The sequence below is a fragment of the Zonotrichia leucophrys genome, unplaced genomic scaffold (genome assembly GCF_028769735.1).
Source record: "Zonotrichia leucophrys gambelii isolate GWCS_2022_RI unplaced genomic scaffold, RI_Zleu_2.0 Scaffold_58_302659, whole genome shotgun sequence".
NCBI classification, from domain to species: domain Eukaryota; kingdom Metazoa; phylum Chordata; class Aves; order Passeriformes; family Passerellidae; genus Zonotrichia; species Zonotrichia leucophrys.
The window spans coordinates 108,211-132,250 of NW_026992263.1; the positions used below are offsets into that span (position 1 = coordinate 108,211).

The 24,040-nt window shown below is 57.7% G+C and overlaps 2 protein-coding genes and 1 long non-coding RNA gene across 3 annotated transcripts in view; 1 reads left to right on the forward strand and 2 right to left on the reverse strand.

Annotated features, from left to right (window-relative positions):
• Positions 1 to 448: 448 nt before the first annotated feature.
• LOC135460575 (translational activator of cytochrome c oxidase 1) lies at positions 449 to 3,719 on the reverse strand. Its single transcript, XM_064737464.1, has 5 exons — positions 3,418 to 3,719; positions 2,800 to 2,909; positions 1,795 to 1,928; positions 1,165 to 1,312; positions 449 to 727 (listed from the first exon to the last, which is right to left on the reverse strand). Exons 1-5 carry the CDS (start codon positions 3,674 to 3,676, stop codon positions 467 to 469), a joined length of 912 nt encoding a protein of 303 aa, XP_064593534.1. The 5' UTR covers positions 3,677 to 3,719; the 3' UTR covers positions 449 to 466.
• A 1,778-nt stretch (positions 3,720 to 5,497) lies between these two features.
• Positions 5,498 to 24,040, forward strand: part of LOC135460554 (integrin alpha-X-like) — a 39,439-nt gene continuing 20,896 nt past the window's right edge. Inside the window, exons 1-17 of the mRNA XM_064737442.1 lie at positions 5,498 to 5,534; positions 6,887 to 6,998; positions 8,494 to 8,588; positions 9,781 to 9,845; positions 11,010 to 11,124; positions 13,121 to 13,251; positions 14,553 to 14,698; positions 15,915 to 16,068; positions 16,930 to 17,131; positions 18,203 to 18,276; positions 19,028 to 19,184; positions 20,014 to 20,153; positions 21,039 to 21,102; positions 21,166 to 21,281; positions 22,065 to 22,268; positions 23,109 to 23,239; positions 23,857 to 24,008. Of these exons, the coding sequence (XP_064593512.1) occupies positions 5,498 to 5,534; positions 6,887 to 6,998; positions 8,494 to 8,588; positions 9,781 to 9,845; positions 11,010 to 11,124; positions 13,121 to 13,251; positions 14,553 to 14,698; positions 15,915 to 16,068; positions 16,930 to 17,131; positions 18,203 to 18,276; positions 19,028 to 19,184; positions 20,014 to 20,153; positions 21,039 to 21,102; positions 21,166 to 21,281; positions 22,065 to 22,268; positions 23,109 to 23,239; positions 23,857 to 24,008 (2,095 nt within the window). The remainder of the gene's footprint in view (positions 5,535 to 6,886; positions 6,999 to 8,493; positions 8,589 to 9,780; positions 9,846 to 11,009; positions 11,125 to 13,120; positions 13,252 to 14,552; positions 14,699 to 15,914; positions 16,069 to 16,929; positions 17,132 to 18,202; positions 18,277 to 19,027; positions 19,185 to 20,013; positions 20,154 to 21,038; positions 21,103 to 21,165; positions 21,282 to 22,064; positions 22,269 to 23,108; positions 23,240 to 23,856; positions 24,009 to 24,040) is intronic.
• LOC135460561 (uncharacterized) lies at positions 21,553 to 21,766 on the reverse strand. The gene is made up of 3 exons (XR_010443246.1): positions 21,741 to 21,766; positions 21,632 to 21,666; positions 21,553 to 21,587 (listed from the first exon to the last, which is right to left on the reverse strand). It is a non-coding gene; the product is annotated as an uncharacterized LOC135460561 (long non-coding RNA).

Below are 24,040 nucleotides of genomic sequence, written 5' to 3' on the forward strand. Positions count from 1 at the left end.
GACCACTGACCACCCCCAATGACCACTGACCACTGGGATGGCCACTGACTGCCCTGAGTGACCACTGACCGCCCCAATGACCACTGACCACTGGGATGGCCACTGACCACTGGATAACCACTGACCACCCCCAATGACCACTGACCGCCCTGAGTGGCCACTGACCACTGGGATGGCCACTGGCCACCCCTAATGACCACTGACCACCCCAATGACCACTGACCACCCTGAATGACCACTGACCATTGTGAGTGACCACTGACCGCCCTGAGTGACCAATGACCACTGACCACCCCAATGACCACTGACCACCCTGAATGACCACTGACCATTGGTCACTCCTTGACCATCCCAATGACCACTGACCACTCCTAATGACCACTGACCACCCTGAGTGACCACCGACCACCCCACTGACCCCTTGCCCACCCCGAATGACCACTCCAAATGACCACATCTCACACCTTTATTGACCGCTGTCCGTCGTGTCCGGAGCCGAGTGACCGCCGGGAGTGACCGCCGGGATGTCCTGGACGTTGTGGACGATGGCGTGGACGTCCGGCCACTCGGCCAGAGCGCGGAGCAGCCGCTCGGCCGCGGCCCTCGGACCGTCCGGCAGGGCCAGCGCTGACCGCGGCCGGAACTGGACGGCGGCCGCAATCGGCCGGAGCCCTGCGGCCACCAGGCCCTGCTGGACACTGCCCAGGGCCGAGGGCGCGCACAGGAACTGCGGACAGGGCAAAGGGCAAAGGGCAAAGGTCAGCGGGCACTCGGGGGGGTCAAGGGGTCAGTGGGAGTGGTCAGGAAGTGACCAGTGGTCAGTGGGAATGGTCACTGGGGTGGTCAAGGGGTCAGTGGTCATCAGGAGTGGTCATTTGGGGTGGTCAAGGGGTCAATGGAAAGGTCAAGGGGTCAGTGGGAGTGGTCACCGGTCACTGTCCACCCCCAGAAGTGACCGATGACCACCAGGGGGACACTCAAGCAGTGACCGCAGAGTGACCACTGCAGTGGTCAGCCACAGAGTGACCACAGCTGTGGTCATCCACAGAGTGACCGCAGAGTGACCACGGCTGTGGTCATCCAATGAGTGACCGCAGAGTGACCACAGCTGTGGTCATCCAATGAGTGACCGCAGAGTGACCACAGCCGTGGTCATCCACCCACCTGGATCTCGTCTCCGGCCGTGGTCACGTCCTGGGCTCCGGCCACTGCGGCCACGTCCAGCGCGGCCTCCAGGCCCAGCGTCCGGCCGGACACTCGGACCACGCCCACGGCCTGGAACTCGGGGTGGACATCAGGGGTCAGCGTGGCCCTGAGTGACCAAATGGACAGTGGTCAGTGTGGTCATTCAGGGTCAGTGAGGGTCACCCAGTGGTCACTCATTGGTAACTCAGTGGTCACTCGTTAGTCACTGATTGGTCATGCAGTGGTCACCACCCCTAGACTGACCAGTGGTCACTCAGAGTCCTCAAGGGTCATGCAGTGGTCACCAACTCCCTGAGTGACCAGTGGTCAGTGAGGGACACTCAGTGGTCACTTAGTGGTCACCCACCCCCAGACTGACCAGTGGTCACTTAGTGGTCACTCAGTGGTCACTCATTGGTCACCCAGCAGTCACCCCCCTCATAGTGACCAGTGGTCACTCAGTGGTCACTCAATGGTTACCCACCCCCATAGTGACCAGTGGTCAATCGGTGGTCACCCAGTGGTCACTCATTGGCCACTCATTGGTCACCCAGCACTCACCCCCCCCCCATAGGGGTCAGTGGTCACTCAGCGGTCACTCGCACTGACCCGTGGCGTTGCAGCAGTGTCCGCAGCTCGGCCTGGCTCCGCCGGACGTTGTCGGTTCGGACGTCCAGCAGGACGAGTGACCCCCCCGGGCCCCGAGCGGTCAGCAGCAATGGCGCCGCCCCGGCCGGACGCTCCTGTGGCCGGAGAGAGGGGTCAGAGGTCACTCAGTGGTCACTCAATGGTCAGTCAATGGTCAGCCATTGGTCAGTCATTGGTCACTCAGTAGTCATTGACCCCTCCATGGGGGCGTGGTTATGCAAATCAGCCCATTACATCACTTTTATGGCTCTGCCCCCACCCCATCTTTGTGCCTAAAGGGGCGGGGCTATGCAAATTAACCCAATTACATCATCCTTCTCACTCCCCAGCCCCTCCTCCAGCTCAATATTTACATAAAAGGGTGTGGCTATGCAAATTAACACCATTACATCACCGTGTGTGGTTTCAGGATCCCGCCTCCAGCCTGGTTTTGCATAAAGGGGTGTGGCTATGCAAATTAACAGCATTACATCATCCTTATTGTTCTCAGCTCCGCCCCAGGGACCTTTTATGGTGAAGGGGTGTGGTTATGCAAATGAGGCAATGATGTCATCGTTTAATTCCCATTAGAATGGGGATGGTCAGTGGTCACTCAGGGGTCACTCATTGGTCACTCAGGGATGGTCACTCAGGGGTCACTCAGTGGTCACTCAGGGATGGTCAGTGGTCACTCAGTGGTCACTCAGTGGTCACTCACCCGCACTGACCGCAGCGCCCCCTCGATGGTGGCCTTGGGCACGTTCAGTGTCCGGCACTGGGGGGGTCAGTGGTCACTCAGGGGTCACTCAGGGATGGTCAGTGGTCACTCAGTGGTCACTCAGTGGTCACTCACCCGCACTGACCGCAGCGCCCCCTCGATGGTGGCCTTGGGCACGTTCAGTGTCCGGCACTGGGGGGTCAGTGGTCACTCAGGGATGGTCAGTGGTCACTCATTGGTCACTCAGTGGTCACTCAGTGGTCACTCACCCGCACTGACCGCAGCGCCCCCTCGATGGTGGCCTTGGGCACGTTCAGTGTCCGGCACTGCGCCACCACGGCCGCCAGCCCCGGGTTCAGCGCCGGATCCGCGCCGCCCTCTGTCGGGACATGTCGCGATATGTCGCGATAGAGCAGCGTCCCCATAGCCCCATATCGCGATATATCACGATATATTGTGATGTATCGCAATATTGCCCTGGCTTGATGTCAGGATAGCGCCATATCCCGATAGCCCAATGTCCCCATAGCCCCATATCGTGATATCCCGATAGCCCAGTGTCCCAATATCGCGATATCCCGGTGTCCCAACAGCCCCATATCGCGATATCCCGACAGCCGGATGTCCCCATACTCCAATATCCCAATATCGTGATACCCCAGTGTCCCATCACCCCCTTCTCCCCTTCTATCGCGACATCCCAGTGTCCCATCAGCCCCTCCTCCCCCTCTATCGCGACACCCCCTGCTCCCCTCCCACCCCCCATATCGCGATATCCCCCCTCTATTACGACATCCCCATGCACCCCCACCCCCTCCTCCCCCTCTATCGCGACACCCCCGCGTCCCCCTCACCCCCCCCTCCCTATCGCGACACTCCGGCGCCACCTCTGGCCGCCGCCCGCAGCATCCGCGCCATTTTCTCCAGCAGGCGGCTCCGCTCCGCGTCCCGCGGCCCCTTCACGTTGCGCACCTTGGACCAGCGGTTGTGCCCGGCCATGGCCCGCACCGGGACCGGAACCGGAACCGGAGCCGGGACCGGAACCGCCCCGGGGCTCCCCGGGACCCGGCACGGGCCGAGGCAGCCCCGCAGAGGGGCCCGGAGCGGCGGGAGAAGCCCCGGGACCCGCAGAACGGGAGCCGCCATTTTGTGGCGGCACTTCCGCCTTCTTCCTCTCCCCTCACGGGTTCTACTTCCGGCGCGGCGCAGGGAAATGTGGGTAAAGGCATGATTTGCATAGCCACGCCTCCTCGCTGTATAAACAGCTATCTGGGTAAATGGTGATTTGCATAACCACGCCCCGCCAGAAACGCCGTATTCGCGTTAACGGCGCCCCTTTGCAAAACCGGGCACCCTTTAGAAACGCATTAATTAGTGTATAATGAGCTGATTTGCATGGCCACGCCCCTCCCGGTCTCCCCGAGCACTGGCACGGACCGGGACAGCCCCGCAGAGGGGCCCGGAGCGGCGGGAGCAGCCCCGGGACCCGCAGAACGGGAGCCGCCATTTTGTGGCGGCACTTCCGCCTTCTTCCTCCCCTCACGGCTGTTCTACTTCCGGTGCGGCGCGCCGCGGGGCGTGTGGGTAAAGCAGCGATTTGCATAGCCACGCCCCCACGTAGGAACGGTGTATTGGCTGTAATAGGGCTGATTTGAATAGCCACGCCTATGTTTAAAAGCGATGTATTGGTATAAATGGAGAGTATTTGCATAACCACGCCTCCCTTTAGAAGCGATAGGTTGGTGTTCAAGAGGGTGATTTGCATAGCCACGCCTTCTTTAGAAACCCTATATTAGTGTTAAAGAACGTGATTTGCATAACCACGCCTCCTCGTAGAAACTATAGTTAGGCCGTAAAGAAGATGATCTGCATAGCCACGCCTCCTTTTAGAATGGGTATATTAGTGTGAAAAGATCTGATTTGCATAGCCACGCCTCCTTTAAGAACTATGTGTAAGCGTTAATTGAATGATTTGCATAGCCACGCCTCCCTTTAGAAGCTGTATATTGGTGTTATATGGGATGATTTGCATAGCCACGCCTTCCCTTAAAGGTACACGCCGGTGTTAATTGTGTTTATTTGCATAGCCACGCCCCTTTCTGTAGGATGGGAATGGATGGACAGATGGACACGGGGAACGGATGGACAGATGGACACAGGGAACGGATGGACAGATGGACACAGGGAACGGATGGACAGATGGACACGGAGGACGGACGGACACAGGGGGACAGACAGATGGACGGACAGGCGTGGGGAGTGGACGGCCGGACAGATGGACACGGGGGTGGTCAGCTGGGACGGACAGAGGGACAGAGGGGATGGACAGACGGACAGAGGGGATGGACGGGTGTGACGGACAGACGGATGGACAGAGAGATGGACAAACAGACGTGGGGAATGGACAGATGGACACGGGGGAATGGACGGACGGACAGACGGACAGATGGGATGGACGCATGGACACTGGGGACGGACAGACGGACACAGGGAATGGACAGACGGACGGACGGACAGATGGGATGGACGCACGGACACTGGGGACGGACAGACGGACACAGGGAATGGACAGACGGACAGTTGGGAGGGACGGACGGACGGACAGACGGACAGATGGACAGTGGGGACGGACGGACAGACGGACGGACAGACGGACAGAGCCCCCATCCCCCCCCTCCCGCCCCTCCCCCACCGCGGGAAGCGGCTCCTTCCTCCTTTCCCACGCGCCTGTGACGTCACCGCCGCCTTGTCCGTCTGTCCGTCCGTCCCCGCCCCCCATCCCCCCCCCCCGCGCTTTTGGGTTTTTTTTGCCCTTTTTTGGCGCCGTTTGGGCCCCAAAATTTCCCTCACCCCCGCCCCTCCCCCACCCACCCCTTCCTGCCCCTCCCCCACCCCCACCCCCAGTTCCGCTTTTTTTTGGGGTTTTTTTTCATTTTTTTGGGGTTTTTTTTTTTTGGAGGAGCCGCGATGGGACCGGGGCAGCTCCTGGCGCTGCTGGGGACAGGTGCGGACGGACAGATGGACGGATGGACAGATGGACATTGGGGACACCTGGGGGACAGACGGACAGATGGACATTGGGGACAGGTGGGGACGGACGGACGGACATTGGGGACAGACAGACGGACATTGGGGACACCTGGGGGACAGACGGACAGATGGACATTGGGGACATTGGGGACAGGTGCGGACGGACAGACGGACAGATGGACAGACGGACATTGGGGGACATTGGGGACACCTGGGGGACAGATGGACATTGGGGACATTGGGGATGGGTGGGGACGGACGGACGGACAGATGGACATTGGGGGGAACAGATGGACAAATGGACATTGGGGACAGGTGCGGACGGACGGACGGACACTGGGGTATTGGGGACACCTGAGGGACAGACGGACATTGGGGTGGACAGACGGACGGACATTGGGGAGGGACACTGGGATTGGGGACAGGTGGGACAGACGGACGGACAGATGGACATTGGGGGACATTGGGGGGGACAGACGGACATTGGGGACATTGGGGACAGACGGACAGATGGACATTGGCGTGGACATTGGGGTGGGGATGGACAGACGGACACTGGGGACACCTGAGGGACAGACGGACAGATGGACATGGGGGACTGGGGACATTGGGGATGGATGGACAGACAGACGGACATTGGGGAGGTTGGGGACAGATGGACAAATGGACATTGGGGTGGACAGATGGACATTGGGGACACTTGGGGACAGGTGGGGATGGATGGACGGACGGACAGACGGACATTGGGGTGGACAGACGGCCATTGGGGACACCTGAGGGACAGATGGACATTGGGGACATTGGGGACACTGGGGATGGATGGACAGACAGACGGACATTGGGGAGGTTGGGGTGGGCGGAGGGACAGACGGACACTGGGGTGGACAGATGGACACTCAGACCTTGGGGACATTGGGGACAGGTGGGGGAAGAACAGACGGACATTGGGGGGACGGATGGACAGACGGACATTGGGGACATTGGGGACACACCTGGGGGACAGACGGACATTGGAAGGGACAGACAGACATTGGGGACAGACGGGGACCGACGGACGGACGGACGGACAGACGGACATCGGGGTCACCCCTGGGGACAGATGGACAGACGGACATTGGGGACAGTGAGGGTCACATTGGGGGTCACACCTGGGGTCACACTGGGGGTGGACAGACGGACAAACGGACATCGGGGCGGACAGACGGACATTGGGGGGGTTGGGGTCACCCCTGGGGCCATCGAGGCCACGCCCAGGTGTGTCCCCTCCCCCCTCCATGACGTCACTGTCCCCTCCCCCCTCCGTGACGTCACTGTGCCCTCCCCCAGCCGCGCTCGCGGGGGCGGGGCTGGACCTGGAGACCCCCGCGGTTTTCCGGGGGGACCCCGGGGGCGCCTTCGGAGCCAGCGTGGCCCAGCTGGGGAGCGGCAGCGCGGGATGGTAACGCCCAAAATCCCCCGAATTCACCCCAAAATTCACCCCGAAATATCCCTGAAATAGCCCAAAAATATCCCTGAAATATCCCAAAAATCCCCCCCAAAATCCCCCCAATTCACCCCAAAATATCCCCAAAATCCCCCCACCAGCGTGGCCCAGCTGGGGAGCGGCAGCGCGGGATGGTAACGCCCAAAATCCCCCCAATTCACCCCAAAAATATCCCTGAAATATCCCTGAAATATCCCAGAAATATCCCCTGAAATAGCCCAAAAATATCCCTGAAATATCCCCAAAAATCACCCCAAAATATCCCTGAAATATCCCCAAAAATCCCCCCAAAATCCCCCCGATTCACCCCAAAATATCCTGAAATATCCCAGAAATATCCCTAAAATCCCCTAAAATCCCCCAAAATCCCTGAATTCACCCAAAAACACCCTGAAATAGCCCTAAAATCACCCAAAATATCCCAAAATCCCCCCAAAATTACCCCAAAATCCCCTGAATTCACCCCAAAATATCCCTGAAATGTCCCCTAAAATCCCCTGAATTCACCCCAAAAATATCCCTGAAATATCCCTGAAATATCCCCTAAAATCACCCCAAAATCCCCCGAATTCACCCCAAAATTCACCCCGAAATATCCCTGAAATATCCCCTAAAATATCCCAAAATATCCCTGAAATATCCCTAAAAATCCCCCCAAAATCCCCCGAATTCACCCAAAATGTCCCTGAAATATCCCTGAAATCCCACCCAAAATATCCCTAAAAATCACCACCAAATTATCCCCAAAATCCCCAAAATAGCCCAAAAATATCCCTGAAATATCCCCTAAAAATATCCCAAAAATATCCCTAAAATCCCCCAAAATATCCCTAAAATACCCCCAAAAATATCCCTAAAACCACCCCAAAACATCCCTAAAATCCAACCCAAATCCCCCCAAAATCCCCCAAATTTTCCCCAAAATCCCCCAAATTTTCCCCAATTATTCCCATTTCACCCCAAATTTCCCAAAATTCCCCCAATTTTTACCTCAAATTCCCCCCAGATTTCCAATTTCCCCAAAATATCCCAAAATTTCCCAATTTTTCCCCAAAATTTCCCCATTTTTTTCCCCCAAATTCCCCAAATTTCCCCAATTTTCCCCCATTTTTTCCCCAAAATTTCCCAAAATTCCCCCAATTTTTCCCCAAATTTTCCCCCCAGATTTTCCCCAAATTTCCCCCAAAATTCCCAAAATTTTCCCAATTTTCCCCCATTTTTTCCCCAATTTTTTCCCCATTTTTCCCCATTTTTCCCCCAAAATCCCAAAATTTCCCAAATTTCCCCCAAAATTTTCCCCAAAATTTCCTCAAATTCTCCCAAATTTTCCCGCATTTTTTCCCCAAAATTCCCAATTTTCCCCATTTTTCCCCAATTTTTTCCCCATTTTTTCCCCCAAAATTCCCAAATTTCCCCAATTTTCCCAAAATCCCCCGATTTCACCCCAAAGGCTCCTGGTGGGGGCTCCCCACGCCGGCGGCGGCTCCGGGGCCGTTTTTGGCTGCAAATTCGGCTCCGAAAATTGCGAAAAAATTCAAATCTCAGGTGAGACCCCTCCCCAAATTCCCAAATTGGGAACTGAGACCCCTCCCCAAATTGGGGATCTGAGACCCTCCCAATTCCCAAATTGGGGATCGAGGACCCCTCCCCAAATTCCCAATGGGACTGAGACCCCCCCCAAATTGGGAACCTGAGACCCCTCCCCAAATTGGGGATCTGAGACCCCTCCCCAAATTGGGACCTGAGACCCCTCCCCAAATTGGGACCTGAGACCCCTCCCCAAATTGGGATCTGAGACCCCTCCCCAAATTGGGGACCCTGAGACCCCTCCCCAAATTGGGGACCCTGAGACCCCTCCCCAAATTGGGAACTGAGACCCCTCCCCAAATTGGGACTGAACCCTCCCAAATTGGGATCTGAGACCCCTCCCCAAATTGGGACCTGAGACCCCTCCCCAAATTGGGGACCCTGAGACCCCTCCCCAAATTGGGGTTCCTGAGACCCCTCCCCAAATTGGGAATGAGACCCCTCCCAAATTGGGTACCTGAGACCCCTCCCCAAATTGGGATTGGCCCCTCCCAAATTGGGATCTAGACCCCTCCCCAAATTGGGAACTGAGACCCCTCCTCAAATTGGGACTGAGACCTCCCAATGGGGACTGAACCCTCCAAATTGGAACCCTGGACCCTCCCCAAATTGGGGATCCCAAATTTCGGGGACCCCTCCCCAAATTGGGATCTGAGACCCCTCCCCAAATTGGGGTACCTGAGACCCTCCCAAATTGGGATCTGAGGCCCCTCCCCAAATTGGGATCTGAGACCCCTCCCCAAATTGGGAACTGAGACCCCTCCTCAAATTGGGGACTGAGACCTCCCAAATTGGGGATGAGACCCTCCCCAAATTGGGATCTGAGACCCTCTCAAATGGGAACTGAACCTCCCAAATTGGGGACTGAGACCCCTCCCCAATTGGGATCTGAGACCTCCCCAAATTGGGAACTGAGACCCTCCCAAATTGGGGACCCTGAGACCTCCCCAAATTGGGGTACCTGAGACCCCTCCCAATTGGGAATGAGACCCCTCCCAAATTGGGATCTGAGACCCTCCCAAATTGGGATCTGAGACCTCCCAAATTGGGATCCCGAATTTCGGGGTCCCCTCCCAATTTCGGGCCCCCCAATTTGGGGAGGGGTCTCAGGTCCCAATTTGGGGAGGGGTCTCACCCGTGCCCCCCCCAGGACCCTCCGGATCCGGGAATTCCTCGCTGGGGTTGGCGATGGCGGCCGGGGACGACGCGGCGCTGGTGAGACCCAAAATCGGCCATTTTCACCCCAAAATTCGCGACTTTTACCCCAAAATTTGGGATTTGAGTGAGGTTTTACCTCAAAATTCGGGATTTTAACCCCAAAATCTGGGGGTTTTACTCCCAAAATTTGTGAGTTTTACCCCAAAATTCGCGAGTTTTACCCCCAAATTTGGCATTTTTACCCCAAAATTCGTGAGTTTTACCCCAAAATTTGGGATTTGAGTGAGGTTTTACCCCAAAATTCGGGATTTTAACCCCAAAATTTGGAGGTTTTAGGAGGTTTTACCCCAAAATTTGGAGGGTTTTGTGAGGTTCTACCCCAAAATTTGGAGTTTTTACCTCAAAATTTGGGATTTTAGGTGGTTTTGCCCCAAAATTTGTGGTTTTCTATGAGGTAGAACTCCAAAATTTTGGTTTTTGGAGGTTTCACCCAAAAACCGAGGTTCTTGTGAGGTAGAGCCCCAAAAATTGAATTTTTTGGTGGTTTCACCCAAAATTTTCTTTTTTGAGGGACATCAAGAAGGTAAAACCCCAAAAATTGGATTTTTTTGGACATTTTACCCAAAATTTTTATTTTTTGAAGAACCACAAGGTGGTGGAACCCCAAAATTTGGTTTTTTTGGGAGTTTTCACCCAAAATTTGTATTTTTTATGAACCTCACGGTGGTGGAACCCCAAAATTGGAATTTTTTGGACATTTTGCCCCAAAATTTGTATTTTTTGAAGAACCTCACGGTGGTGGAACCCCAAAATTGAATTTTTTTGGACATTTTCCCCAAAATTTGTTTTTTTAAGAACCTCAAGGTGGTGGAACCCCAAAATTTGTTTTTTTGGGAGTTTTCACCCAAAATTTGTATTTTTTGAAGAACCTCAAGGAGGTGGAATCCCAAAATTTGTTTTTTTGGGAGTTTTCACCCAAAATTTGTATTTTTTGAAGAACCTCACGGTGGTGGAACCCCAAAATTTGGTTTTTTTGGGAGTTTTCACCCAAAATTTGTATTTTTTATGAACCTCACGGTGGTGGAACCCCAAAATTTGTTTTTTTGGAGATTTTCCCCAAAATTTGTATTTTTTATGAACCTCACGGTGGTGGAGCCCCCCAGTTCCGCCCCGGGGGGTTTTTAACCAAAATCGCCGTTTCTGAGGTGAATCCGTGTCCAGGTGTGCGGCCCCTCCTCGCCCCAGGTGTGCGGGGTCAACGTCCACCTCAACGGCTTCTGCGTCCAGCTGGACACGCGGCTGCGGCCGGTCCGGAGCCTGCCGGACGCCTTCCCAGGTACCGAGTGACCACCGGGCAGCTGGGGCCAGGACACTGACCACTGAGCGCCCAATGGTCAGCTGGGGCCCGGGACACTGACCATTGTCCATCCAGGGGTCAGCTGGGGTCAGCTGGGGCCCGGGACACTGACCACTGAGCGCCCAGGGGTCATCTGGGGTCATCGGGGGCCCGGGACACTGACCACTGGATGGTCATCTGGGGTCAGGGACACTGACCATTGTCCATCCAATGGTCAGCTGGGGTCAGCTGGGGCCAGGGACACTGACCACTGAGTGCCCAATGGTCATCTGGGGTCAGCTGGGGCCGGGACACTGACCACTGGTCACCCAGTGGTCAGCTGGGGCCCGGGACACTGACCATTGTCCATCCAGTGGTCATCTGGGGTCAGGGACACTGACCACTGACCACCCAGGGGTCAGCTGGGGCCCAGGACACTGACCACTGACCGCCCAGGGGTCAGCTGGGGCCAAGGACACTGACCATTGTCCATCCAGGGGTCAGCTGGGGCCCAGGACACTGACCACTGGGTGCCCAATGGTCATCGGGGGTCAGGGACACTGACCATTGTCCATCCAGTGGTCATCTGGGGTCAGGGACACTGACCACTGGGTGGTCAGCTGGGGCCCAGGACACTGACCACTGACCGCTGGGGTCAGCTGGGGTCAGGGACACTGACCACTGGGTGGTCAGCTGGGGCCTGGGACACTGACCACTGACCGCCCAGGGGTCATCTGGGGTCATCTGGGGCCCGGGACACTGACCACTGAGCGCCCAATGGTCATCTGGGGCCCAGGACACTGACCACCGGGCAGCTGGGGCCCAGGACACTGACCACTGGCCACCCAATGGTCAGCTGGGGTCATCTGGGGCCCAGGACACTGACCACTGACCGCCCAGGGGTCAGCTGGGGTCAGCTGGGGCCCAGGACACTGACCACTGACCGCCCAGGGGTCATCTGGGGTCAGCTGGGGCCAAGGACACTGACCATTGTCCATCCAGGGGTCAGCTGGGGTCAGCTGGGGCCCGGGACACTGACCACTGAGCGCCCAGGGGTCATCTGGGGCCCAGGACACTGACCACTGAGTGCCCAGGGGTCATCTGGGGCCCAGGACACTGACCACTGAGTGCCCAGGGGTCAGCTGGGGTCATCAGGGCCATGGACATTGAGTGGTGACCATCCAGTGGTCATCTGGGGTCATCTGGGATCAGGCACACTGACCATTGTCCATCCAGTGGTCATTGGCCATCATTGACCTTGAGGGGTGACCACTGGGAAGTACTGAGTGACCACTGGGCAGCTGGGGCCAAGGGACACTGACCACTGGCCACCCAGTGGTCATTGGTTATCATGGACCTTCAGTGGTGACCACCCAATGGTCATTGTCCACCCTGTGGTCATCTGGGGCCAGGGACACTGACCATTGTCCACCCAATGACCCATGGTCATCTGGGGTCATTCATCTCCATGGACATTGCGTGGTGACCCCTCAATGACCATTGGTCATCATTGGCCTTGAGCGTTGACCACCCAGTGGTCATCTGGGGTCTCTCATCTCCATGCACACTGACCACTGACCATGGACACTGACCACCCCGTGGTCATCTGGGGTCATTCATCTCCATGGACACTGACCACTGACCACCCAGTGGTCATCTGGGGTCATTCATCTCCACGGACACTGACCACTGACCACGGACACTGACCACTGACCATGGACACTGACCACTGACCACCCCATGGTCATCTGGGGTCATTCATCTCCATGGACACTGACCACTGACCATGGACACTGACCACTGACCATGGACACTGACCACTGACCACCCCGTGGTCATCGTGGTTCTTTTGCAAGACATCGACAACGTAGAACCCCCAAAAATTTGGGTTTTTTTGAGATTTCACCCCAAATTCCGGTCCCTCCCGCCCGCGGTCAGTGGCGGTCAGTGGTCAGTGGTGGTCAGTGGTACTCAGGGGTGGTCACTGTGTCCGCAGAGTGTCCGAAGCCCTCGATGGACATCGCCTTCCTGATGGACGGCTCGGGCAGCATTGCCAGAGACGACTTCGGGAGGATGAAAACGTTCATTGGCGCCGTGATGCGGCGCTTCCGGGGCGCCGACGCGCAGGTAACGCACCTGGGACACACCTGAGATACACCTGGGGCAGGTGACACACCTGGGATACACCTGGGCACAGCTGGGGCAGGTAACGCACCTGGGCAGGGAACGCACCTGGGCAGGGAACGCACCTGGGCACACCTGGAGGCACCTGGGGGCACCTGGGGCAGGGAACGCACCTGGGGGCACCTGGGGGCACCTGGGATACACCTGGGATACACCTGGGACAGGTAACACACCTGGGCAGGTAACGCACCTGGGACACACCTGGGACAGGTAACACACCTGGGGGCACCTGGGACAGGTGACACACCTGGGCAGGGAACACACCTGGGCAGGGAACGCACCTGGGCAGGTAAAACACGTGGGACAGGTAACGCACCTGGACAGGTAACGCACCTGGGGGCACCTGGGGGCACCTGGGCAGGTAACGCACCTGGGATACACCTGGGGGCACCTGGGGCAGGTAACGCACCTGGGCGCACCTGGGCACACCTGGGCACACCTGGGGGCACACCTGGGGCAGGTAACGCACCTGGGACACACCTGGGCAGGTAACACACCTGGGCAGGTAACACACCTGGGCAGGTAACACACCTGGGCACACCTGGTACAGGTGACCTCACCTGGGATGGGCGGTGACCACCCAATGGCCATTGGTCATCATTGACCTTGGGCGGTGACCACTCAATGGTCATTGGTCATCATTGACTTTGACAACTCAATGGTCATTGGTCATCATTGGCCTTGAGTGTTGACCACCCAATGGCTGTTGGTCATCATTGGCCTTGGGCGTTGACCATGCAATGAGCACTGGTCATCATTGACCTTGGGTGGTGACCACTCAATGTCATTGGTCATCCTTGGTCATTCATCCCCATGGACATTGAGTGTTGACCACTCAATGTCATTGGTCATCATTGACTTTGATCACCCACTGACCATTGGTCATCATTGACCTTGGGTGGTGACCACCCAATGGCCATTGGTCATCATGGACATTGAGTGGTGATCCATCAATGGTCATCGGTCATCATTGAACTTGGGTGTTGACCACTCAATGGTCATCGCTCATCTTGGGTCATTCATCTCCATTGACCTTGAGTGTTGACCACCCAGTGGCCATCTTGGGTCACTCATCTCCATGACCACTGACCACCCAATGGTCATCAGGCGTCATTCATCTCCATGACCACTGACCACTGACCACTGCCCATGCTCATCGAGTTGCTCATTGAACGATGACCGTTGGTGGCCGGGTGATGTCCGGAGTGACCGCTGGGGTGGTCACTCGCTGTCCATCTGTCCAGTTCTCCCTGACGCAGTTCTCCCACGAAGTCGAAGACCACTTTGACTTCACCGAGTTCCGGAAGGTTCCGGACCCCTGGCGCCTCCTGGACAATGTCCAGCAGCTGCGCGGAGCCACCTACACGGCCACGGGCATCCGGCACGTCCTGTGAGTGACCACTGACCACTGACCACTGAGCATTGACCCCACTGACCACTGACCCTGCTGACCCCACTGACCACTGACCACTGACTCTGGCCATGTCCGGCACTGACCAGTGCCACCTTCACGGCCACGGGCATCCGGCACGTCCTGTGAGTGACCACTGACCTCACTGACTGCTGACCCTGCTGACCCCACTGACCACTGACTCTGGCCATGTCCGGCACTGACCAGTGCCGCCTTCACGGCCACGGGCATCCAGCACGTCCTGTGAGTGACCACTGACCTCACTGACTGCTGACCCTGCTGACCCCACTGACCACTGACTCTGGCCATGTCCGGCACTGACTGGTGCCACCTTCACGGCCACCGGAATCCTGCACGTCCTGTGAGTGACCACTGACCACTGACCCTGCTGACTGCTAATCCCGCTGACCACTGACCACTGACCACTAACCCCACTGACCACTGACTCTGGCCATGTCCGGCACTGACTGGTGCCACCTTCACAGCCACGGGCATCCGGCACGTCCTGTGAGTGACCACTGACCGCTGACATCCAACCCCGCTGACCACTGACCACTGACCCTGCTGACTGCTAATCCCACTGACCACTGAGCATTGACCCCACTGACCGCTGACCCTGCTGACCCCACTGACCACTGAGCATTAACCCCACTGACCACTGACTCTGGCCATGTCCGGCACTGACCGGTGCCGCCTTCACGGCCACCGGAATCCTACACGTCCTGTGAGTGACCACTGACCACTGACCGCTGACCCTGCTGACCACTGAGCATTGACCCCACTGACCACTGACCACTGACTCTGGCCATGTCCGGCACTGACCAGTGCCACCTTCACGGCCACGGGCATCCGGCACGTCCTGTGAGTGACCACTGACCACTGACCACTGACCACTAACCCCACTGACCACTGACTCTGGCCATGTCCGGCACTGACCGGTGCCGCCTTCACGGCCACGGGCATCCAGCACGTCTTGTGAGTGACCACTGACTGCTGACATCCAACCCTGCTGACCACTGACTGCTGACCACTGACCCTGCTGACCCCACTGACTACTGACCCCACTGACCAATAACTGCTGACCACTACCCCAGCCATGTCCAGCTCCACTGACCACTGACCTCTCCCCTGCCTGTGTCCGGCCGCACTGACCGCTGCCCTCCGGCCACACTGACCGCTGACCTTTGACCCTCAGGAGGCAGATGTTCGGGCCCGGCCGCGGGGCCCGGCCGGACGCCCGGCGCATCCTGATCGTGGTGACCGATGGCGAGAAGCTCGGTGACTCTCTGGACTACCCAGAGGTCATCAAGGAGGCCGACGCCATGAGGGTCACTCGCTACGCCATCGGGGTCAGTGCGGACAGCGTCCAGCTGTCCATCCGTGTCCATCCATGTCCATCCGTGTCCATCTATCTCCATCCATCCATGTCCAGCTGTCCATCCATGTCCACCTGTTTGTCCATGTCCACCATGTCCAGCTGTCCATCCATCCATGTCCATCCAGCCATGTCCATCCATGTCCAGTTGTCCATCCATGTCCACCTGTTTGTCCGTGTCCACCACGTCCACCTGTCCATCCATGTCCATCTCTCCTGTTTGTTCATGTCCACCTGTCCATTCATGTCCACTGTGTCCATCTCCATCTCTCCTGTCCATCCGTGTCCACCACGTCCACTTGTCCATCTGCATCCATCCATCCATCCATGTCCAGCTGTCCATCCATCCATGTCTATCCATCCATGTCCATCCCACTTGTCCACCTGTCCATCCATGTCCACCTGTCCATCCCACCTGTCCATCCATGTCCACCTGTCCATCCCACCTGTCCATCCATGTCCATCCATGTCCACCTGTCCATGTCCACCTGTCCATCCATGTCCACCTGTCCATGTCCACCTGTCCATCCATGTCCACCTGTTTGTCTGTGTCCATCCATGTCCATCCACGCCCACCTGTCCATCCATGTCCATCCATGTCCACCTGTCCATCCATCCCACCTGTCCATCCATGTCCACCTGTCCATCTCACCTGTCCATCCCACCTGTCCATCCCACCTGTCCATCCATGTCCATCCACGCCCACCTGTCCATCCATGTCCATCCATCCCACCTGTCCATCCATCCCACCTGTCCATCCATGTCCACCTGTTTGTCTGTGTCCATCCATGTCCATCCATCCCACGTGTCCACGCCCCCTCACCTGTCCGTGCAGGTGGGCGAGTCGTTCCGGCGGCCGGAGCTGCACCGGGAGCTGCAGGTGATCGCGTCCAGCCCCGCCCAGGATCACCTGTTCCGCGTGGACAACTTCTCTGCGCTGGCCGGCATCCAGAGCCAGCTCCAGGAGAAGATCTTCGCCATCGAGGGTACCCAAATACACCTGGGGATACCTGGATATACCCATAATACACCTGGGGGCACCTGGGGGCACCTGAGATACACCAGGGATACACCTGGGGACACCTGGGGATACCCAAAATACACCTGGGATACACCTGGGCGCACCTGGGGATACACCTGGGACACATCTGGATACACCCAAAATACACTTGGGATACACCTGGGGATACCCAAAATACACCTGGGCACACCTGGGCACACCTGGGGATACCCAAGATACACCTGGGATACACCTGGGCACACCTGGGGGCACCTGGATATACCCAAAATACACCTGGGCACACCTGGGGGCACCTGGACACACCCAAAATACACCTGGGATACACCTGGGGGCACCTGAGATACACCTGGGATACACCTGGGCACACCTGGGGATACCCAAAATACACCTGGGATACACCTGGGGGCACCTGGACACACCCAAAATACACCTGGGTGCACCTGGGGGCACCTGAGATACACCAGGGATACACCTGGGGGCACCTGGATACACCCAAAATACACCTGGGCGCACCTGGGGATACCCGAGATACACCTGGGCACACCTGGGGATACCCGAAATACACCTGGGCGCACCTGGGGATACCCGAAATACACCTGGGCGCACCTGAGATAAACTTGGGGGCACCTGGGACACACCTGGGCGCACCTGGGCACACCTGGGGACACCTGGACACACCCAAAATACACCTGGGCGCACCTGGGGGCACCTGGGACACACCTGGGATGCACCTGGGCACACCTGGGATACACCTGGGCACACCTGGGGCACCCGAGATACACCTGGGCACACCTGGGGGCACCTGGATATACCCAAAATACACCTGGGCACACCTAGGGATACCCGAGATACACCTGGGGATACCCAAAATACACCTGGGCACACCTGGGGATACCCAAGATACACCTGGGGACACCTGGGATACACCTGGGATACACCTGGGCACACCTGGATATACCCAAAATACACTCCTATGGGCGACGGACCTGGGCATCACCTGGGGCAGTCAACACACCCTGGGGGGCACCTGGGGCACTAAACCCTGGGGGCAGTTAAACACCTGTGCCCACTGATGCCCTACGTCCAGAGACCCCGTCCACTGAGTGCCTCCTGTGCCAGCTGGAGATGGCGCAGGCCGGGATCAGCGCCACCCTGAGCCCGGTGAGTGACCCCTGAGTGACCACTGAGTGACCACTGACCACTGAGTGACCACTGAGTGACCGCTGAGTGACCAACTGACCAACTGACCACTGAGTGACCACTGAGTGACCTGAGTGACACTGGACCTGAGTGACCAACTGACCGCTGAGTGACCACTGACCGTACATGAGTGACCAACTGACCACTGAGTGACCATGACACTGAGTGACCACTGAGTGACCGCTGACCGCTGAACCACTGAGTGACCGCTGATGACCACTGAGTGACCCTGAGTGACCACTGACGCTGAGTGACCAAACTGACCGCTGACACTGACACTGAGTGACCACTGACCACTGACCATGAGTGCCCAAATGACCACTGAGTGACCGCTGACCACTGAGTGACCGCTGACCAACTGACCACTGAGTGACCACTGACCACTGAGTGACCAACTGACCAACTGACCGCTGAGTGACCACTGACCACTGAGTGACCAACTGACCGCTGAGTGACCACTGACCACTGAGTGACCACTGACCATCCATAGTGACCAACTGACCACTGAATGACAACTGACCACTGAGTGACCACTGACCAAACTGACCCCTGAGTGACCACTGAGTGACCAACTGACCATCCCTGAGTGACCACTGAGTGACCAACTGACCACTGAGTGACCACTGAGTGACCACTGACCAACTGACCACTGAGTGACCACTGACCAACTGACCCCTGGCTGACCCCTGGCTGACCCCTGACCCCTCCCCAGGCCGGCCCCGTCCTGGGCGCCGTCGGAGCTTTTGATTGGTCGGGAGGAGCCTTCGCCTACGGCGGGGGCGGGGCCGAGCCCGAGTTCCTCAATGGCTCCGCCCCCCGGCCGGGCACACCTGGGGCGCACCTGGAGGGCGCCAGGGACGCTTACCTGGGTAAGGGACACCTGGATACACCCAAAATTCACCTGAAATGCCCCAAATTTTACCTGAAAAATCCACGAAATTTACCCCAAAAAAATCCCAAAAAATTCACCTGAAAATGCCCCAAAATTCACCTGAAATCCCCCAAAATTTACCTGAAATGCCCCAAAATTTACCTGAAAAATCCCCGAAATTTACCCCAAAAAAATCCCCAAAAATTCACCTGAAATGCCCCAAAATTTACCTGAAACTCCCAAAAATTCACCTGAAAAACCCCAAAATTCACCTGAAAATGCCCCAAAATTTACCTGAAAAATCCCCGAAATTTTACCTGAAAAATCCACGAAATTTACCCCAAAAAAATCCCAAAAAATTCACCTGAAAATGCCCCAAAATTCACCTGAAATCCCCCAACATTCACCTGAAAATCCCCCAAAATTTACGTGAAAATATCCAAAATTTACCCCAAAAAAATCCCCCAAAATTCACCTGAAAATCTCCCCAAAATTCACCTGAAAATCTCCCAAAAATTCACCTGAAAATCCCCCAAAAAATTACCTAAAAATTCCCCAAAATTCACCTGAAAATCCCCCAAAATTCACCTGAAAATTCCCAAAAATTCACCTGAAAATCCCCCAAAATTCACCTGAAAATTCTCCCAAAAATTCACCTGAAAATCCCCAAAAATTTACCTGAAATTTCCCCAAAATTCACCTGAAAATCCCCCAAAATTCACCTGAAAATTCTCCCAAAAATTCACCTGAAAATCCCCCAAAAATCACCCCAAAAATCTCCAAAAATTCACCTGAACCCCCCAAACCCCCCCGTGCCACCTGCGCAGGTTACGCGGCCACGCCCCTGAGCCTGGGGCGCACCTGGGGCCTGGCCCTGGGAGCGCCCAGGTGGGGACACCTGGGACAGGTGAAGGTGCTGGAGAAGGGAGACACCTGGAGGGTGCTGGGAGAGGCCACGGGGACACAGGTGAGGGTGTGGCACACCTGGGACACACCTGGGACAGGTAAGGGCACACCTGGGACACACCTGGGACAGGTGAGGGACACACCTGGAGCGTGCTGGGAGAGGCCACGGGGACACAGGTGAGGCTGGGACACACCTGGGACAGGTGAGAGGGACACACCTGGGCGGGTAAAGGGGACACACCCGGGACAGGTGAGGTCACACCTGGGACAGGTGAGACAGGAAAGGGCACACCTGGAGAGTGCTGGGAGAGGCCACGGGGACACAGGTGAGGGCACACCTGGACAGGTAAGGGCACACCTGGGACAGGTGAAGGTGCTGGAGAAGGGAGACACCTGGAGGGTGCTGGGAGAGGCCACGGGGACACAGGTGAGGGTGGGACACACCTGGGACACACCTGGGACACACTGGGACAGGTAAGGACACACCTGGAGAGTGCTGGGAGAGGCCACGGCACACAGGTGAGGGTGTGGCACACCTGGGACACACCTGGGACACACCTGGGACACACCTGGGACAGGTAACACACCTGGGACACACCTGGGACACACCTGGGACACACCTGGGACAGGTGAGGTCACACCTGGAGGGGATTCTCACCTGAGATAGGTGGGGGCACCTGGGACAGGTAAGGGGGGACCTGGGGGGGGGTCTCACCTGGGGGGGGCACACCTGAGGCAGGTGAGGTCACCTGGGAGGTTCTTACCTGGTTTACCTGGGGGGGGTCTCACCTGTGGGGTCTCACCTGAGAGAATCTCACCTGTCCCACCTGTGGGATTCTCACCTGGATGTTCTCACCTGTCTCACCTGTGGGGTCCCACCTGTGGGGTCTCACCTGTCCCACCCGTGTCTCACCTGTGTCTCACCTGTCTCTCTCTCTCTCCCCAGGTGGGCTCCTATTTCGGGGCGTCCCTGCTGGCCCTGGAGCCGTGCCCAGGTGAGCCCCGCCCAGGTGAGCCCCGCCCAGGTGAGCCCCGCCCAGGTGAGCCCCGCCCAGGTGAGCAGCCCCGCCCAGGTGAGCAGCCCCGCCCCCGGCCAGGTGAGCCCCAGGTGCGGCTCCTGGTGGGGGAGCCCCTGTTCTACGGGGGGGGCAGCGGCGGCCGAGTGCACCTGTGCGAGATCCAGGGACAGGTGAGGCTGAAACACCTGGGACACACCTGGGACACACCTGGGGGGACACACCTGGGGGGGTGAGACTGACACACCTGGGGGGACACACCTGGGCAGGTAAACACACCTGGAACACCTGGGATACACCTGGGGGCCTCAGCTGGCCCTCACCTGTGTCACCTGTGTGACCTCACCTGTCCCACCTGTATCTTACCTGTCCCTCACCTGTCCCATCTCACCTGTCTGTATCTCACCTGTGGGACCTCACCTGTCCAATCTCACCTGTCCATGTCTCACCTGTCCATATCTCACCTGTCCATATCTCACCTGTCCATGTCTCACCTGTCTCACCTGTCCCACCTGTATCTCACCTGTCCCATCTCACCTGTCCATATCTCACCTGTCCCTGTATCTCACTGTCTCACCTGTATCTCACCTGTCCGTGTCTCACCTGTGTCTCACCTGTCTCACCTGTCCCACCTCACCTGTCCATATCTCACCTGTCCGTGTCTCACCTGTCCCATCTCACCTGTATCTCACCTGTCTCACCTGTCTCACCTGTATCTCACCTGTCCGTGTCTCACCTGTCTCTCACCTGTCTCTCACCTGTCCCATCTCACCTGTCTCACCTGTCCCATCTCACCTGTCCATATCTCACCTGTATCTCACCTGTCTCACCTGTCTCTCACCTGTATCTCACCTGTCTCTCACCTGTCTCACCTGTCTCACCTGTATCTCACCTGTATCTCACCTGTATCTCACCTGTCTCTCACCTGTCTCTCACCTGTGTCTCACCTGTCGCAGGTTCCCCGCCTGCGCTGCCGCCCGTCGCTCCAGGGCTCACCTGGGCACCCCCACGGGCGCTTCGGGGCCAGCCTGGCTCACCTGCCGCAGGTGGGCGGGGCCAGGTGCGCCCAGGTGGCCGTGGGGGCGCCCCTGGAGGACGAGGGGCGGGGAGCGGTGTACCTGTTCAGCAGCACACCTGCGGGCATCGACGGCAACGGGCAGGTGAGCGCACCTGGGGGCACCTGGGCATAACTGAGATACACCTGGGCACACCTGGGGCACCTGGGGGCACCTGGGGGCACCTGGGGGGTACCTGGGCACACCTGGGATACACCTGGGCACACCTGGGGGCGGGGAGCGGTGTACCTGTTCAGCAGCACACCTGGGGGCATCGACGGCAACGGGCAGGTGAGCGCACCTGGGGGCACCTGGGCACACCTGGGGGCACCCAAAATACACCTGGGCACACCTGGGGGCGGGGAGCGGTGTACCTGTTCAGCAGCACACCTGCGGGAGTGAGCGCGGATGGACAGGTGAGCGCACCTGGGGGTACCTGGGCACACCTGGGCACACCTGGGGTACACCTGGGCACACCTGGGCACACCTGGGCACACCTGGGCACACCTGGGATACACCTGGGGACACCTGGGCACACCTGGGCACACCTGGGATACACCTGGGCACACCTGGGCACACCTGGGATACACCTGGGGACACCTGGGATACACCTGGGCACACCTGGGCACACCTGGGCACACCTGGGCACACCTGGGCTACACCTGGGTACACCTGGGCACACCTGGGGGCACCTGGGCACACCTGGGATACACCTGGGATACACCTGGGCACACCTGGGATACACCTGGGATACACCTGGGCACACCTGGGATACACCTGGGCACACCTGGGCACACCTGGGGGCACCTGGGCACACCTGGGATACACCTGGGATACACCTGGGCACACCTGGGATACACCTGGGCACACCTGGGCACACCTGTGTGCCCTCACCTGTCCCATCTCACCTGTCTCTCTCACCTGTCTCTCCCTCCCCTGTCCCAGCGCGTCGCCGGCTCCTCGTTCCCGTCCCAGCCCCGTTTTTTCGGCCAATCGCTGAGCGGGGGGCGGGACCTGAGCGGGGATCACCTGCCCGACCTGGCCGTGGGCGCGCGGGGACAGGTGCTGCTGCTCAGGTAACCAAAAATACCCAAAAATAACCCAAAACCACCCCAAAATAACCCAAAATCCACCTGGGCCAGGTGCTGCTGCTCAGGTAACCAAAATCACCTGAAATTCACCCAAAAATAACCCAAAATAACCCAAAAATAACCCAAAATCACAAAAAATTCACCCCAAAATTCACCTGGGCCAGGTGCTGCTGCTCAGGTGGGTACAGGTAACCCAAAACTGCCCAAAACCACCCCAAAAACACCCCAAAATAACCCAAAAATAACCCAAAATTCACCCGAAACACACCTGGGCCAGGTGCTGCTGCTCAGGTAACCCAAAATAACCCAAAATCCACCCAAAAATACCCAAAAATAACCCAAAAATAACCCGAAACTCACCTGGGCCAGGTGCTGCTGCTCAGGTGGGTACAGGTAACCCAAAATCACCCGAAATTCACCCAAAATCCACCCAAAAAAACCCCAAAATCCGCCCAAAAACACCTGAAAAACCCCAAAATCACAAAAATTTCACCCCAAAATCACCCGAAATTGCCCCAAATTCACCCAAAATCCACCCAAACCTCACCTGGGCCAGGTGGGGCCGCTCACGTGACCCCGGGCGTGACCTTTGACCCCCCCAGGTCGCCGCCGCTGCTGCGGGTGCGGCTGCGCGTGACCTTTGACCCCGCGGTGATCCCGGCGCGGGAGTGCCCGGAGGGGGCGGAGCTTCGGGAGCGGCTGGGCGTGGCCAGGGTTTGCTTCCGGGTCACCAAGGAAACGCGCGACAGCCTGGGTGAGGCTCGGCCCCGAAATCCCCAAAATTTC